Source organism: Oryctolagus cuniculus, chromosome X (genome assembly GCF_051225735.1).
Source record: "Oryctolagus cuniculus isolate XC-2025 breed Fujian yellow rabbit chromosome X, ASM5122573v1, whole genome shotgun sequence".
In the NCBI taxonomy this organism is placed as follows: domain Eukaryota; kingdom Metazoa; phylum Chordata; class Mammalia; order Lagomorpha; family Leporidae; genus Oryctolagus; species Oryctolagus cuniculus.
This window is the reverse complement of record NC_142888.1, coordinates 18,728,476-18,743,522: the sequence shown is the minus strand read 5'-3', so window position 1 is coordinate 18,743,522 and position 15,047 is coordinate 18,728,476. Positions and strand designations below refer to the sequence as shown.

The following is a 15,047-nucleotide window of genomic DNA, read 5'->3' as shown; positions in this document are numbered from 1 at the left end:
GGTCAAACTTTAGCCATGCCTTCCCTAGCCTCTGGTAACCACCATTATATTTCTGACTTCCATGAAAATCATCAATTTTTAAATAATTACTCTTTTCTGTTTTCTAATTCTTTGGTTTCTTTCAGTGCCTTTTCAGTACATGGCTTTCAGAAAAAGAAGATGCAGTGAACAAGATTCATACAACTGGCTTTAAGGATCAAAATGAAATGCTGTCAAGTCTTCGCAAACTGACTGTATGTATATTTTATCTTTCCATAATCTTTTAAGAACTCAGTAATGAATTTTTCACCATTAGTCTTTTCTGTTCTTCCAAACCTTAAACTAAATACTTATTATTTCTGTTCAAATCACTGATTATTTAAAGATGGTGTAATACTTTTCTTAATTATAGCAGCAGTGAAACTAGTGGTAGAGTTTTAAATTTGTTTTTCAAAAAAAAAAAACAGCCTTTTGAAAAAATACAGTATACTTAGAATAATACTTAAAATGAAAAGGCACCTCTAAGAAATAAAAATACTTAGGAGCCTTCCACAAAGTTCTAGATATCACAGTTTTAAACTAATAAATGAGGGGTTGTCATTTAGTGCAGTAGATAAGCCACTTGAGGTATCTTCATTCTGTAATCAGAGCACTTTGGTTCAAGTCCTCCAGCTCCACTTCCCATTCCAGTTTCCTGCTAATGCATACCCTGGGAGGCAGCAGGTGATGGCAGATGTTGTTGGACCTCTGCCACCCATGTGGAGAAATGGACTGAGTTCCTGGCTCCTGGCTTTGGCCTCACCCATTCCCAGCTACTGCAGGCATTTGGGGAATGAACCCTGAGGTGGAAGATCTCTGTCACTTTCTCTGTCAGCCTTTCAGATAAAATGAAAAAAAAAAAATACTGGTAGGCAAAAGTTGACCAGTTAAAGTTGGTATATGAGAAACACAAGAGAGAATTTTCCTCACAGACAGGAAGTTTATCCCTAGTTTGGCAAACAAGAAACACCAAATGGTATTGATTAAGTATCTGATGTGTTTCAAGAAATAAGATCTTTTTGGTAGCAAAAGGACTCCAAGAAAGCCTTCATTGAGAAGGAAGATGAAGAGAAAGAACTCTAAAGCTCCTCTTATATTTTAAATTTTGTTGTGTTCCAGTTAGGCCTACCGAATACTAGGAGCTTAATTTTTCAACTGAAATATTCCTTAGTTAGAATTTGCATATATTTTGATCAATCCATTCTATTAAATACTATGTCTAATAAAATGCTTTGCAGTTGCACCTCAGCAAATCAATTTATAGTTGCATTATATTAAACAATAATTAAATAACTTAAAATTAAATGGATGTTTTCCAGTTAATATGCATGTACCATTTTACCAAATATTTATTTGTATCAGCTTTAACTCCATAGTTACTTAAACTCATTTTACGGTATATTCACTTCTGTATGGCTTATCAGTACAAGGTAGCTTTTTATTGACTATAATGTACTGGTGAAATGATATAATAGTACAGTTTCTTTAGTGATGTGGCTACTAATGATAGAGTTGGGAAAAGTTATGCATGCATTAAAACATGAATGTAAAAATATTGAATATATAAAAGAGTCTTCATAAAGTTAATGGAAAATACATATTAGGAAAAAACTATATGCATTGTAGATCCAAAATCAATTTATGTGTTCCATTTTTCTACAGAATTTTTGAAGTAGCCTTTTATTTGTAATATTGTTCTGATGCTGATGGGAAGACATTGAGAATTTGAGGGCATTCATATTTGTATTTTTAAAAATATTTATTTATTTGAAAGGCAGAATTGTAGGGTTGGTGCCCAGGGAGAGACAGAGAAATTATTCCATCCACTGGTTTGCTCCTCTAAATGGCTACAATGGGCAGAGCTGTGCAGATCTGAAGCCAGGAACCAGGAGTTTCTTCCTGGTCTCCCACATGGGTACAGGGGCCAAGGACTTGGGTTGTCCTCCGTTGCTTTCCTGGGCACATTAGCAGGGATCTGTGTCAGAAGTGGAGCATCTGGGACTCAAACTGACACCCACATGGGATGCTGACACCTACTATGCTACAGCACTGACCCTCATATTTGCATTTTTAAATTATCCTTGGTAGTGAAGCATTTAGTTATGGCCACTAAGTAGAAAATTTGCATTAAGTAACATTGGGTAGGGACATGAGGAGACAAATATAAAAAAAAGTTAAGATTAAATGATTAAGGCCGGCGCCGCGGCTCACTAGGCTAATCCTCCGCCTTGCGGCGCTGGCACACCAGGTTCTAGTCCTGGTCGGGGTGCCGGATTCTGTCCCAGTTGCCCCTCTTCCAGGCCAGCTCTCTGCTGTGGCCCGGGAGTGCAGTGGAGGATGGCCCAAGTGCTTGGGCCCTGCACCCCATGGGTGATCAGGATAAGTACCTGGCTCCTGCTATAGGATCAGCGCAGTGCGCCGGCCGAAGCGTGCAGGCTGCGGCGGCCATTGGAGGGTGAACCAACGGCAAAGGAAGACCTTTCTCTCTGTCTCTCACTCTCACTGTCCACTCTGCCTGTCAAAAAAAAAAAAAAATTAAATGATTAAAGCTTATAGCAAGTGATAGAAATTTGGAATGGTTACCATAATTCTCAATCGGATATATGGATTCCTAGACAGGTCAATAGCCCTAAGAGGAATTTTTGCAATGGAAAGAGTGTTAATTATTTCAGAATTGTTTAGGTTGAGTGTAAAATGTTGTGGAGACATCCAAATGAAAAAGACCATTCTATAGGTCAACTACATAGACGTACTAGAATCTGAGAAGAGTTCATGGCTGATCTGATACAGACATGTGCAAGATGCTTTAGAGGGCTTGTGTAGAGTGACACAATAAATAAAAGAGACAGCAGAGGGAAGGCCTACAATCAATAGGTTATAGAGGAGAAGACGCTTCCAAAAGGAGTTTAAGCGGATGTAGTTTAGGAATGAAAGGAGAATTATGAGCCCCAGTTTGTGGCCCAGATGCTCTGCTTCCAATCCAGCTCCCCGGGAAAAGCAATGGAAGATGGCCCAAGTATTTGGGTCCTTGCCACCCATTATGGTAGACTTGGAAGGTGCTCCTGGCCTCAGCCTGACCCAGCCCCAGCTGTTGTATCCATCTAGTGAGTGAACCAGCAGATGGAAGATTTCTCTGTTCCTGTCTGTCTGTAACTCTGACTTATAAATAAACAAATATTTAAAAAAAAAAGTAAAAGGAGAAGGGGAGAGAGTGATGTAGCAGAAGTGAGGATAATAAATATTTCTAAAATGCAGAGGCTTATTTGCACTGTCACATGCCTCAGGCAGGAGGTGGTCAATTTAGGAAAGATTTTATCTCATTCAGAAGAAGGAATGCATAGGTTACATAATATTAAAGCAGATAATTCCAAATAAACACTTTTCTTTTATATATAAAATCATGGGTCCTTTCAATCAATAATTAGTTGCTGACAAATAATTATTAGAGGGTGATTATGCCAAGTTCATAGAACTTATCAAGGAAACCTCATTTTCACAAGAAGGGAGTCCAAGGAATACACAGTGGCCTGTACTTAGAAAAGTTAGAACTTAGTTGCTTTTCCAGTTACTATTACTGTCTGACAAACAGCTCCACATTTTGTAGCTTGAAATGGCCTTTACATTATGCTCATGTAATTCAGGGTCAATAATTGAGAGTTACAGAGGGGATGATTTGTCTCTGCTACACTGTACCCTCAACTAGAAATTCTAGCTGACTTGAGTCTAGAATTGAATGAAAGTGCTCATTTTCTCAGAACAACTTGTACCGTATTTGAGATCTTTGACATCTGGGGAAGGTAATCAAATCATCTTCCACTGACCTTTTAATGTGGTTTGGCCTGCTACAGATTATCTGCTTTAGATTAGTCAGAATTTATACATGGAGGCTAAGAATTAGAAGCAAGAGTATTTCTGTGAATGGGACATAAGTTCAAACTTCATAAAATGATGATGCTGTCACACTCTGTTGGTTGAAGCAATCAGAGCCCTGCCCAAATTCGAGGGATATGAGTTAGATTGTCTCTTCATGGAGAAATATCAAATTCAAATTAAAGGAGAGCATTTGGGAAAGGAGTTATTTTTGCAGCCATCTTTGGAAAATGCCATATGCCATAGTATCACAATGTTATTTTGTGTGATCAATTCCTAATTTCACTACCTAGTGCAAGTGACTATGCATATAATTTATTGCACTTACCCATAAAAAGTCATTCATAGGGAGCTATAGATTAATAAAATTTAAATAATCTTAAATTTATAACGGACCTTGTACATAGTATATACTCACTGCAATTATGGGTCTCAAGTTCCTTGTGATCCACTATTCTGGTTATTTAAGAAGAGGAAATTGAGATTCAGAAAAAAGCACATCACATGTTCCAAGGTATCATATACCATCCCTATTCGAAGTGAAATGAGCACTAATAGATCAAGGCTCAATTCCAGGTCCTTCAAGCTGTTTCAAAACTTCTCATACCATTTCATTCTTTGGAGAAAAATTGCTGCAATTGGTAATGGTTGTTTGCAACAGTCATGTATCACTATGTGGACATTTTTGTGAGTAAAAGTCTTCCCTGGTCTTGGCCATTAAAATGCTCTCTTAGTAAAGTGTCAATATTTTTCAAATAAGATGAAAATGTGTATTATGTTACCTTACTTGTGAACAAAGTGAAAATGCTTTGTATAAGTCTTGCCATTTGATAGTTTAAGCCAATTAACAAAACCTGACAGCTGGTCTAGAATTTTAGGTAAAATTCCCCTGCTGACTCAGGCAGTGAATAAGAATTTAATGTTCATTAAAATATGTCACAATCTGAGACCCAAAACAGGTACCATCTGTCACCAGTTCCTACTACATACCTAGGTATAGATACATTGTACTAAAGCACCCTTGTATTTACAATCAGTGTAATTTGTTTTAAAATATTATTGCTAATAACCCACAGGATTACCTCCTACTTTTTTTAAAGATTTATTTATTTATTTGAAAGTTGGAGTTACACAGAGAGAAGAGAGGCAGAGAGGGAGGGAGGGAGGGAGGGAGGTCTTCCATCTGCTGGTTCACTCCCCAATTGGCTGCAATGGTTGGAGCTGCACCGATCCAAAGCCAGAAGCCAGGAGCTTTTTCTGGGTCTCTCACGTGAGTGCAGGGGCCCAAGGACCTGGGCCATCTTCCACTGCTTTCCCAGGCCATAGCAGAGAGCTGGATTGGAAATGAAGCAGCTGGGTCTCGAATCAGCGCCCATATGGGGGATGCCAGCACTTCAGGCCAGTGCATTAACCCGCTGCACCACAGCACCGGCCCCACCTCCTACTTTTCATTGAGGGTGGAAATTTGGGAGTCTGATATTTCCTTTCCCATAAATCCATGGGATTCCTATCCATAACTGGGGTTCTATTATTTGAAAGGGAGCGAGTGAGCGCAACTGAGCACGTGCAATAACGAGAACAAGATACCTTCCATTTACTGGTTTACTCTCCATATGCTCACAACAGTTAGGGCTGGACTAGGCCAAGGCCAGGAGTCTGGAACTAAATATGGGTCTCTCACATCAAACCTCAAGGGACCCAAGTACTTGAGCTGTCATCTGGTGCATTAGCAAGAAGCAGAATTGGAACTGGAGAGTAGGACATAAAGCAGGCTCTCCAACATGGAATGCAGGCATCTCAAACAATATCTTAACCACTGAGCCAAATGCCCACCCTCAGCCATTGTTTTTTTATGATTAGAAGTAATCTTTATTTTTTTTTAATATTGAGGTTATTTTATTTTGAAAGGCAGAGACAGAGAGAGGGACAGGGTAAGAGATGTTTGATCCTCTGTTTCACTCCCCAAGTGGCCACAACTGCCAGGTCTCAGCTAGGCCAAAGACAGGAGCTAGGACTTCTATCCCAGTCTGTCACATCAGTTGCAGGGGCCCAGGTACTCGAGTCATCTTCCACTGCCTTTCCTGGCACATTAGCGGGGATCCAGATCAGAAACAGAATAGCCAAACCTCAAGCCTGCACCCTGATATGGAATGCCAGTGTTGGAAATGGCAGCTTAGCCCATTGCATTACAATCATGGTCTCCAAAACTGATTTTTTTTTAAATTTGGTATAAAGCATAAAACTTAGAGAGACAAAGTTATGGCCTTCATAGGTGAATTCTAAGACTTGTGCTATCATGAAATTATAATGGGAAAGGCCAAGTCTAGAAGAAATTTGATTGTGGAAAATGGGTTGCTGCTGTGGAGACTGTTGGTGTTTGTCAGGTAAAGACAACTCTTGAGAAGTGTAGTGATCTATGAGAGAGATGTGTGCACAGGCGAAAGGAGTACTGTGGTATTGAAGACACCATGAAGTGGCTGTAGTATTAAATGATGAAGGTGGAGGGGCCAACACTGTGGCGTACCAGGTAAAGCTGCTACCTGCAGCACCAGCATCCCATATGGGCACTGGTTCAAGTCCCACTGCTCTACTTCTGATCCAGCTCTCTGCTGTGGCCTAGGAAAGCAGTACAAAATGGCCCAGGTCCTTGGGCCCCTGCACCCATGTGGGAGACCTGGGAGATGCTCCTGGCTCCAGATCGGCGCAGCTCCAGCCATTGCAGCCAACTTGGGAGTGAACCAGTAGATGGAGGACCTCTCTCTCTCTCTCTCTCTCTGCCTCTCCTGTGTAACTGTGACTTTCAAATAAGTAAATCTTTTTTAAAAATGATAAAGGTGGAGTGCTTATGGGAACTATGCAAGTCCTTGTTGATAGTTCTGCTTTGTAATATTTTCTGCCATGACTTCAACTCCTGTGATTGCCCTCAAATAATACATCCAAACAGAATCATTGATTGGTTATCAAAGTGAAGTTCCCAAATCAGCATTGTCAGTATCACCTGGAAACTTGCTACACAGGCAAATTCTTAGTCCCTTCTTAGGTTGACTTAGAAATTGGCAATGGGGCCCAGCAATCTGCATTTTAACAAACCTTGAGAGAGAGTGTGGTAGTCCCTCAAGTTAAGAACCCTTGCAATGCTTCAATCTACCAAAATATAAGAGTAATTCCCAAAGTTTTTAGAAAATGAAATTAAAAGATTTATATATTTTGGTATAAAAAATTTAAGTTCATGAATTGTTTTTATATAATATGCATTTTCCAAAAACAGTTTTTAAAGATTTTTTATTAATTTATTTTAAAGAGTGAGAGAATATGAATGAGGGAGGGGTCTTCCATCTGCTGATTCACTCTCCAAATAACCAGGGCTGGGCCAGGCAGATGCCAGGAGCTTCATCTCGGTTTTTCATGTGGGTGCAGGGGCCCAAGCACTTGAGCCATCTTCCACCACTTTCCCAGGCTGTTAGCAGGGAGCTGGATCGGAAATGGAGCAGTTGGGACACAGCCCATAGGGGCCACAGGGGCTGCTGGCATTGCATGCAGTGACTTCACCCACCAATGCCACAATGCTGGTCTCCAAAATCATTTTGAAGATCCTTCCATCTGCTGAAAAGCAACCACTGGTAAAATAGATACACAGTTCAATTTTGCCACTATAAAATAAATTGTCTTCATATCGTTCTCTGAGACATATGCCAAATGAAAATAGGGTGGAGGTTTTCTGGGCCTTTCCTAAGTGTTTGCACTTTTCCCTTGACCACCTGGCACTTGTCTACTCAGTCTTGAACATTTGTCTCATTCCCATATCTAGTACTGACCCAGCCTGTGTTACTGACTGTGGATTCCTGCCTATCTGGGGACCTGGCCTCTATAAAAATGTTGCTTTCTTTTTTATATATCCTTGGTCTTGTATAAATTTTTTTTTATTTTTTGACAGGCAGAGTGGACAGTGAGAGAGAGAGACAGAGAGAAAGGTCTTCCTTTGCCGTTGGTTCACCCTCCAATGGCCACCGCGGCCAGCGTGCTGCGGCCGGCACATTGCGCTGATCCGATGGCAGGAGCCAGGTGCTTCTCCTGGTCTCCCATGGGGTGCAGGGCCCAAGCACTTGGGCCATCCTCCACTGCACTCCCTGGCCACCGGGATAGAATAGATAGGGGCAACCGGGATAGAATCCGGCACCCTGACCGGGACTAGAACCCGGGGTGCCGGCGCCGCAAGGCGGAGGATTAGCCTAGTGAGCCGCAGCGCCGGCGTCTTGTATAAATTTCTACAGCTTACTTTTCCTTCCTGAATTTTCTAGAGCTCTGATGGTCTCTGGCACTCACAGACCTGTGTCACTTCTTGATATGCAAAGAGACATATGTTTTAAACTTTAGTAATTAGTAACAATTTAACTATAGTTATTTAATATGTGCACATATGATTCAAATTTAAAATAATTGACATCCGAAGATAGATGGGAGTAACTTACTCATTACTATAGTCCAGTGAATTTGTACCTTCATGGATTTCCTTCCTTATCCTTTCTTGGCTAAATACTATGTGAGAATTCTTCAGGGAGGGAACTCTGTAATTATGAAGAGGGAGGGGGGTGGTAGAGAAATTGAAGCTGAACTACTAGTCTGTCATTAAATTTTGAAAAACTAAAATCTAGAATTCATACAAGTTTTGTTAATTCAGTATTTTTGTATTCAAGATTTATATAACATATGAGAATACTTCAAAAGGTTTGTAGAAAAATTGAATTAAAAGACACTTCTTTTGGTACATACAACTTTGAAATCTATTCATAGTCTTTTCATAATATGACTTTTCCATGAACTTTTTGAATATTCACTTTCTAAAAATTATATTTTTTATTTGAAAGGTGGCAGGGGGGAGAAAGAGAGAATATAAATGAATCTTCCATGTGCTGGTTCTCTCCCCAAATGGCCACAACAGCCAGGGCTGTGCCAGGCATAAACCAGGAGCCTGGAAGTTTTTCCAAGTCTCCCATGTGGGTACAGGAGCCCAAGCACTTGGACCATCTCCAGATACTTTCCCAGGCCATTAGCCGGGAGCTGGATCTGAAGAGGAGCAGCTGAGTCAAACCAGTACCCACATGGGATGCCAGCATCTCAAGCGGCGGCTTAACATGCTATACCATGCCGCTGGCCCTTGCTCATGTGTTGATCCAATCACGCAATTTTCATTATAATGCTGTTTTAATTTTACCTTGAATATACTTTTCCAAGTCATATTTTGTATAATGATTTTCACTTTTATTTTTGTAATGCTCAGTGAATACTTCTTTCTTTGGTTTACTGCCATATAGAAGGCTTAGTTTCATTTGTTAAGGCAACATATGCCTGCCCATAGATTTCCAATACAATCCTCTTTTTATACAAAACTTGCAGACTTCTGTTCTGAAATGTTTGCAAATCATTATCTATCTAGGTTAAATAATGGATACACCCTTTAGCCTTACACATCTGTCTGTTTAAATTAGTCCTTAAGCTTGGAGAAGGTGACTCAAAGAGGATTATTCTTAGATCATTTTGTTTTTAAATGCATGTATTTGTTTATATCATGTCTCTTTACAAAATGAACTTGTGGTGGCTTATGATAAAATAAATGCACACCAGAATTAATAAAGAACAGAAGGAAAGTGAGACTCCATAAAGGAATTGGAAGGATATATGTTAAAATTCAAATTTGGCTCTCAGCTTTAGGGAGGTAGTATAAACTGTTGTTTTACTATCATGTTAAGTATGCACTTAAATTTAATGGAAAGCGAACATGTGAATTAAATAGACAAAATGAGTGTACAACACATTGATCAACTTGTACACTGAGTTTTATTCTGACATGAATGCAATTTATAGTATCTTGACTAGTGTTTTGATCTTTCAAACTGAGAAAAATAGTAAAACAATAACTTAATAATTGAGGAAAAATTAGAAAAGAACTTTAAAACTTGCTTCCTTATAACTGGTATGAAGACTACAATATAAAGTATATCAGATGAAGTAGATCCTGAATTAAAGCAAGAACTAATTCAAGGAGACACCAGAAGTGTGTGCTGTTCAGAGCTACCATGCAGGTGGCATGCCAAAATGAGCTACATAAACTGTCCTGTGCAGGGGAGTGCATTAACTAGTCTGTGCCAGTGACACTTGAGCTCATGAGCAATTGCTACCTCTGTTTAGTGACAATTTCTTTGCCATAAGCAATGTTAGTTCTTAAATAAACTTGGATTAGTTCTGAAAGACTGGTATTACAGTTTATTTTCATCGTACTTGCTTGCTACTGACCCAAAGATAGGATTGTGAAAGAATTGTAAAAGGATTTTCGCCTTCCCTTCCTTCCTGCCTTCCTTCCTGCCTTCCTCCCTCCCTCCCTTCCTTCCTCCTTTCCTCCTTTCCTCTCTTCCTGTCTTCCTGTCTCCCTTCCTCCCTTCCTCCCTTCCTTCCTTCCTTCCTCTTTTTCTGCATTTATAAGTTAGGTCAGAGGCTAGCTTTCAGTGCCTGGCTATTGGATTTTCCCATGTACAGGGTGACCTTAATGAATACAGTGAAAGAATAAGCACTCTAATCTATTGATTTCATATAAGCCACTTTGCTTAATCATTCCACATCAACCAAAAGGCATATATAACTGTCCATGTTTCACAGGAACTTTGGAAATGTGAATAATAAAAAATTATTCTATAAAATGTTTAGGTTTCTCAAAAATATGTCAAGAGGCTCTGAAGGATTTGTATCATAGTCAATGGCTTACTTTCCTTTAATGGGCTCCAAAATTAGCTTTTAGAACAGAATTAAATATCCAAACACCAATTGAATGCTTGGTGTTACACAACTTTTAAGGTCAGTAAATCACATAACATGTATTTTTTTCCTTACAAATAGTAAATAGAATGTTTGAACTGTGGAAATTAATGAAAATGCAATTTTCTTAAAATAAACTTGGCATTTCAGAATGGCAAAACCTCTTAGCCATTGTCATCTCACTTCACTGTTCCTGGAAGATAATAGTGCGTTTTCTTCAAAATCTATCAAGAATTATGGGGAAATTTACTATTTCTAAGAGCCATGTGTTCACCTCCAAATGTTAAAAACTAATTTCCATATGTTGATCTCTGTTTTTGAAACAATACTATTTTGTTCACTTGGCTTGTCTTTAGATATTTGAAGGTAGATCTTAAGTGCTTTCACTGATCTTTATTCTACATCTGAATTTCTTCAAATTTCTTAGGAATATTACTTCATAGTTTTTTAAAAATTATTAAAATAGAAAAAATTCATGTATTTCATAGATACAATTCTAAAAAGATAACCATACATTCTTTCCTCCTCCTCCCTCAATAACCCCTCTTAGCTCCCTCCCTCCCTCCCTCCCTCCTTCTATTTATTTTCCTTTAATTTTGACAATAACATACTTTGAATTTACTTTATAATCCAAGACTTAATGAACCACTTAGCATGTTCAACAAGTAGAAAGACCACTGTTTCACAGGAATGTGGACAGTGGTTATAAACAGCAACCAAATCATAAGATGTCAGTTTTATCCTTAGACATTTTTTGCATTCTATACTAATTGCTACATAATAGAGAAAACACAATGTATGTCTTTTGGGGACTATGTGATTTCACTAATTCTATCCATTTTGTTGTAAAAGACAGAATTTCATTCTTTTTTATGGCTGAGTAGTATCCCATATATACCATATTTCTTTATCTAGTCATCAGTTGATGGACATCTGAGTTTATTCCATATCTTAGTTATTGTGAATTGAACTGCCATAAACATGGGGGTACAAATAACCCTTTTCTATGCTGATTTCATTTTGTTTGGATAAATTCCCAGGAGTGGGCTGGCTGGGTCATATGGTAGAACTTTTAACAGATTTCTGAAGTATCTCCACACTGTCTTCCATAATGGATGTGTTTATTTACATTCCCATGAACAGTGGATTGGGGTACATTTTTCCCCACAGCCTCCCCAGAATTAGTTATTTATGTGTATAGTTTATTTGGACTCTTTGTCCTTTGTAGGCATTATTGCAGTCTTTTCTCAACTATGCAAATGACCAAATATATGCAAAAGCCAGTTGGACTACAGTATTTTACAAAGTTTAACATATTCTTGTTTGGTGATGTTGCTTATTTTTAACAGGTTTTGAAAACAGATCTAGAAAAGAAAAAGCAATCCATGGACAAACTCTCTTCACTCAACCAAGCTCTTCTTTCAACATTGAAAAATAAGTCAGTTACACAGAAGATGGAAGCATGGCTGGAAAACTTTGCCCTGCGTTGGGATAATTTAGTCCAAAAACTTGAAAAGAGTTCAGCACAGGTTAGTAATACCAGTTATCATGTTACAAATTATCTTGGGGATTTTTTTAACTTTTATTTAATGAATATAAATTTCCAAAGTACAGCTTATGGATTACAATGGCTTCCCCCCCATAACTTCCCTCCCACCCGCAACCCTCCCCTCTCCTGCTCCCTCTCCCCTTCCATTCACATCAATTCATTTTCAATTATCTTTATATACAGAAGATCAATATAGCATGTATTAAGTAAAGCTTTCAACAGTTTGCACCCACACAGAAACACAAAGTGAAAAAATACTGTTTGAGTACTAGTTATAGCATTAAATCACGATGTACAGCACATTAAGGACAGAGGATTTTTAAAACCTGCATTAAAAGAGTAGGGCTGCTATAACCCATCAAATACCAGATTAGTGGTTGTCTGGTATTCAGCTGAATGAAAGTGGGTCTCCTTGCCTGTCTCAGTATTGCATAATGGGGAGAAGGTGGAGGAATGAGTGCTAATATAACTGGATACTGCCTCGCAGTGTAATCCATTCCAGTTCACACTCCATTATCCCATTAGTAACGGGAAGATGAGTGATATAGAGCATTTGGGAAAAAGAATGGAAGGTGACTGTATCATCACAACTTAACAACAAGTCATAAATTCCCAGAACAATGAGGGTCTTGAGTCAATCCCATTTTATGTTTGAGGAGGATGAAACTAAGGAATAAAAGTGAAATATCCAAGGAAAGTTAGTGGTAGAAATATGACTAGGGCCCGGGTCCTTTAATTTCTTTGAAAGCCTCTCTTTTTGAAGTACACATGATGTAATCATTGGACATTCCTTTATAGATTGAGTCCATGGAAACATCAGTGAGGCTTGGTTACACTAACATATGGATTGTACGTAAAGAAAACTAAATTACATTTGTATTGTAGTAATGTCAAGAAAGGAGTATTTTAAATGTAAAGCTTTTTGTCTGATACTATTAGTGGAAGAATGGATAGTCATTCAAAAATTCACATATATAATTGTATTTATCATATGCTGCCTTGTAGCTTTGCATTGTAAGGGTTACATTTTACTGACTGATCAAAATTCATAACTCAGTGCACCACACACACACCTCTATTGAAGCAGTGACCACATTCGATAGGTTTTAGTCAAATAGTACCTCAGTTATGAGACAGGTGCAGGCAATTTGTTTTTTTGAGACTTGACATTTAATGAGTAGCACTTAGGAAATGTTTGTCGAAAGATAAAGAATGAAGTTTGAATTATTGCTTCCAGAAATACAAGTTAAAATATAATCAGCCAACATCCATGTTTTTCAATTATAGTTCAATCTTTCTTTTAAACTCAAACTCATATTTGAAATTGAAAATTCTGAAGGAATATGACTTGAAGTTGCAGTCATTTCCCATATACTCATTAGGTAATAATTAGAACTCCATTTTTTTCATTAAATACATTGTTGCAGTTTATTGATCAAATAGTAAAATTACTGCTATATCATGATTTCTCTCATATGTGATCTGCCCATGGGTACATGACCAGAACATTGGCACATACATAATAAATACATAAAGCACTAGCAATCTAACAGCTTTGTTATTCATTATGTATGTGTTGGTTCCAGAGATAATTGCTGCCATAAAATGATTAGTTATGTTAAGAAGGATTGGCATTATTTGTAAGTTGCTCATAAATGCATGCCTTTTAAGGGATACATTTATAGAGATGTAACTGTTAATCATAGGCCATACTTTGGTTAACTTGTCTTGTATTCAGTGGTTCTCAAACTTGAGTCTGCATAATAATCACCTAGGAAGCTGATTAAATCATATTTCCAAGCCCTTGGCTCAGAAAAATCTCATTTGGTAGGCCACATGATGAACCTGGGAGTAAGCATCTTTATTCAACCTGCAGACAGGATTTTTAAAAACACCATTAGAAAGGCTGTAACATGGGCCAGTATTGTGGTACAGCAGGTTAAGCCACTGCTTGTGACTCTGGCATCCCGTATGGGCACCACTTTGAGTCCCAGGTATTTCACTTTGTATCCAGCTCCCTGCTAAAATGCCTGGAAAGGCAGTGGAACATGGCCCAGGTACTTGGGTCCCTGCACTCACATGAGAGATGCAGATGAGGCTCTGGTCTTTGATATGGCCCAGCTCTGGCTGTTGGAGCCATTTGGGGAGTGAACCAGAAGAGAAAAATTTCTCTTTCTCCCTCTCTCTTTGTAACTCTGCCTTTCAAATAAAATTTTTTTTAAAAAAAAAGCAATATACTAGTTTTCCATAATGTTGACTAAAATGGGAAAATGGAGACTTTCCTAGGAATGCATTATTTAAATAAACTCATCTCCTTAGAATGGGACTACTTTTTGAGCAATGTTATTTATCTCATCAAAATGTTACTGATTTGATTGTTCTAATTGGAGAAAACATTAGAAATCTTATGATCTAAAGTTTATGAGACCACCATTCTGGCTATTTCTTTAGCCTCTTATTTTCTAACTCTTTAAACTCTGTAGTAAAACAGTACTAAGTTTGCTTTGCATTGTTATTTACAAAATAATACCCAACATAACAGCATGTATATGTTCTACTTGCTCACTGGCATGTGATGAATATAAAAAAAGTCATAGTTATGGAAACATTTTGAGAAAATAAAGGTGCCCTTGATATACAAACATTGCTTAGTGAGTGTGGAGGGCTTGCTGTGGTTCTGTGTTTATGTTCAAAGAGTTATCTACTCATATGGCAGATCAGGTAACTAGACTTAGATTAGACAGATTGATTCCCACAATGTTTAACTTCAGATTCCTGTCTCAGTGTTCGATCATTGGCTGTC

At 38.3% G+C, this 15,047-nt stretch overlaps 1 protein-coding gene across 15 annotated transcripts in view; it reads left to right on the top strand.

The window, feature by feature from the left end:
* Nucleotides 1–15,047, top strand: part of DMD (dystrophin) — a 2,249,390-nt gene that overhangs the window by 779,656 nt on the left and 1,454,687 nt on the right. For all 15 annotated transcript variants that reach the window (XM_070067426.2, XM_051827673.3, XM_070067427.2 and 12 more), the window contains 2 exons: nt 126–233; nt 12,045–12,224. In XM_070067426.2, the coding sequence (XP_069923527.2) occupies nt 126–233; nt 12,045–12,224 (288 nt within the window). The remainder of the gene's footprint in view (nt 1–125; nt 234–12,044; nt 12,225–15,047) is intronic.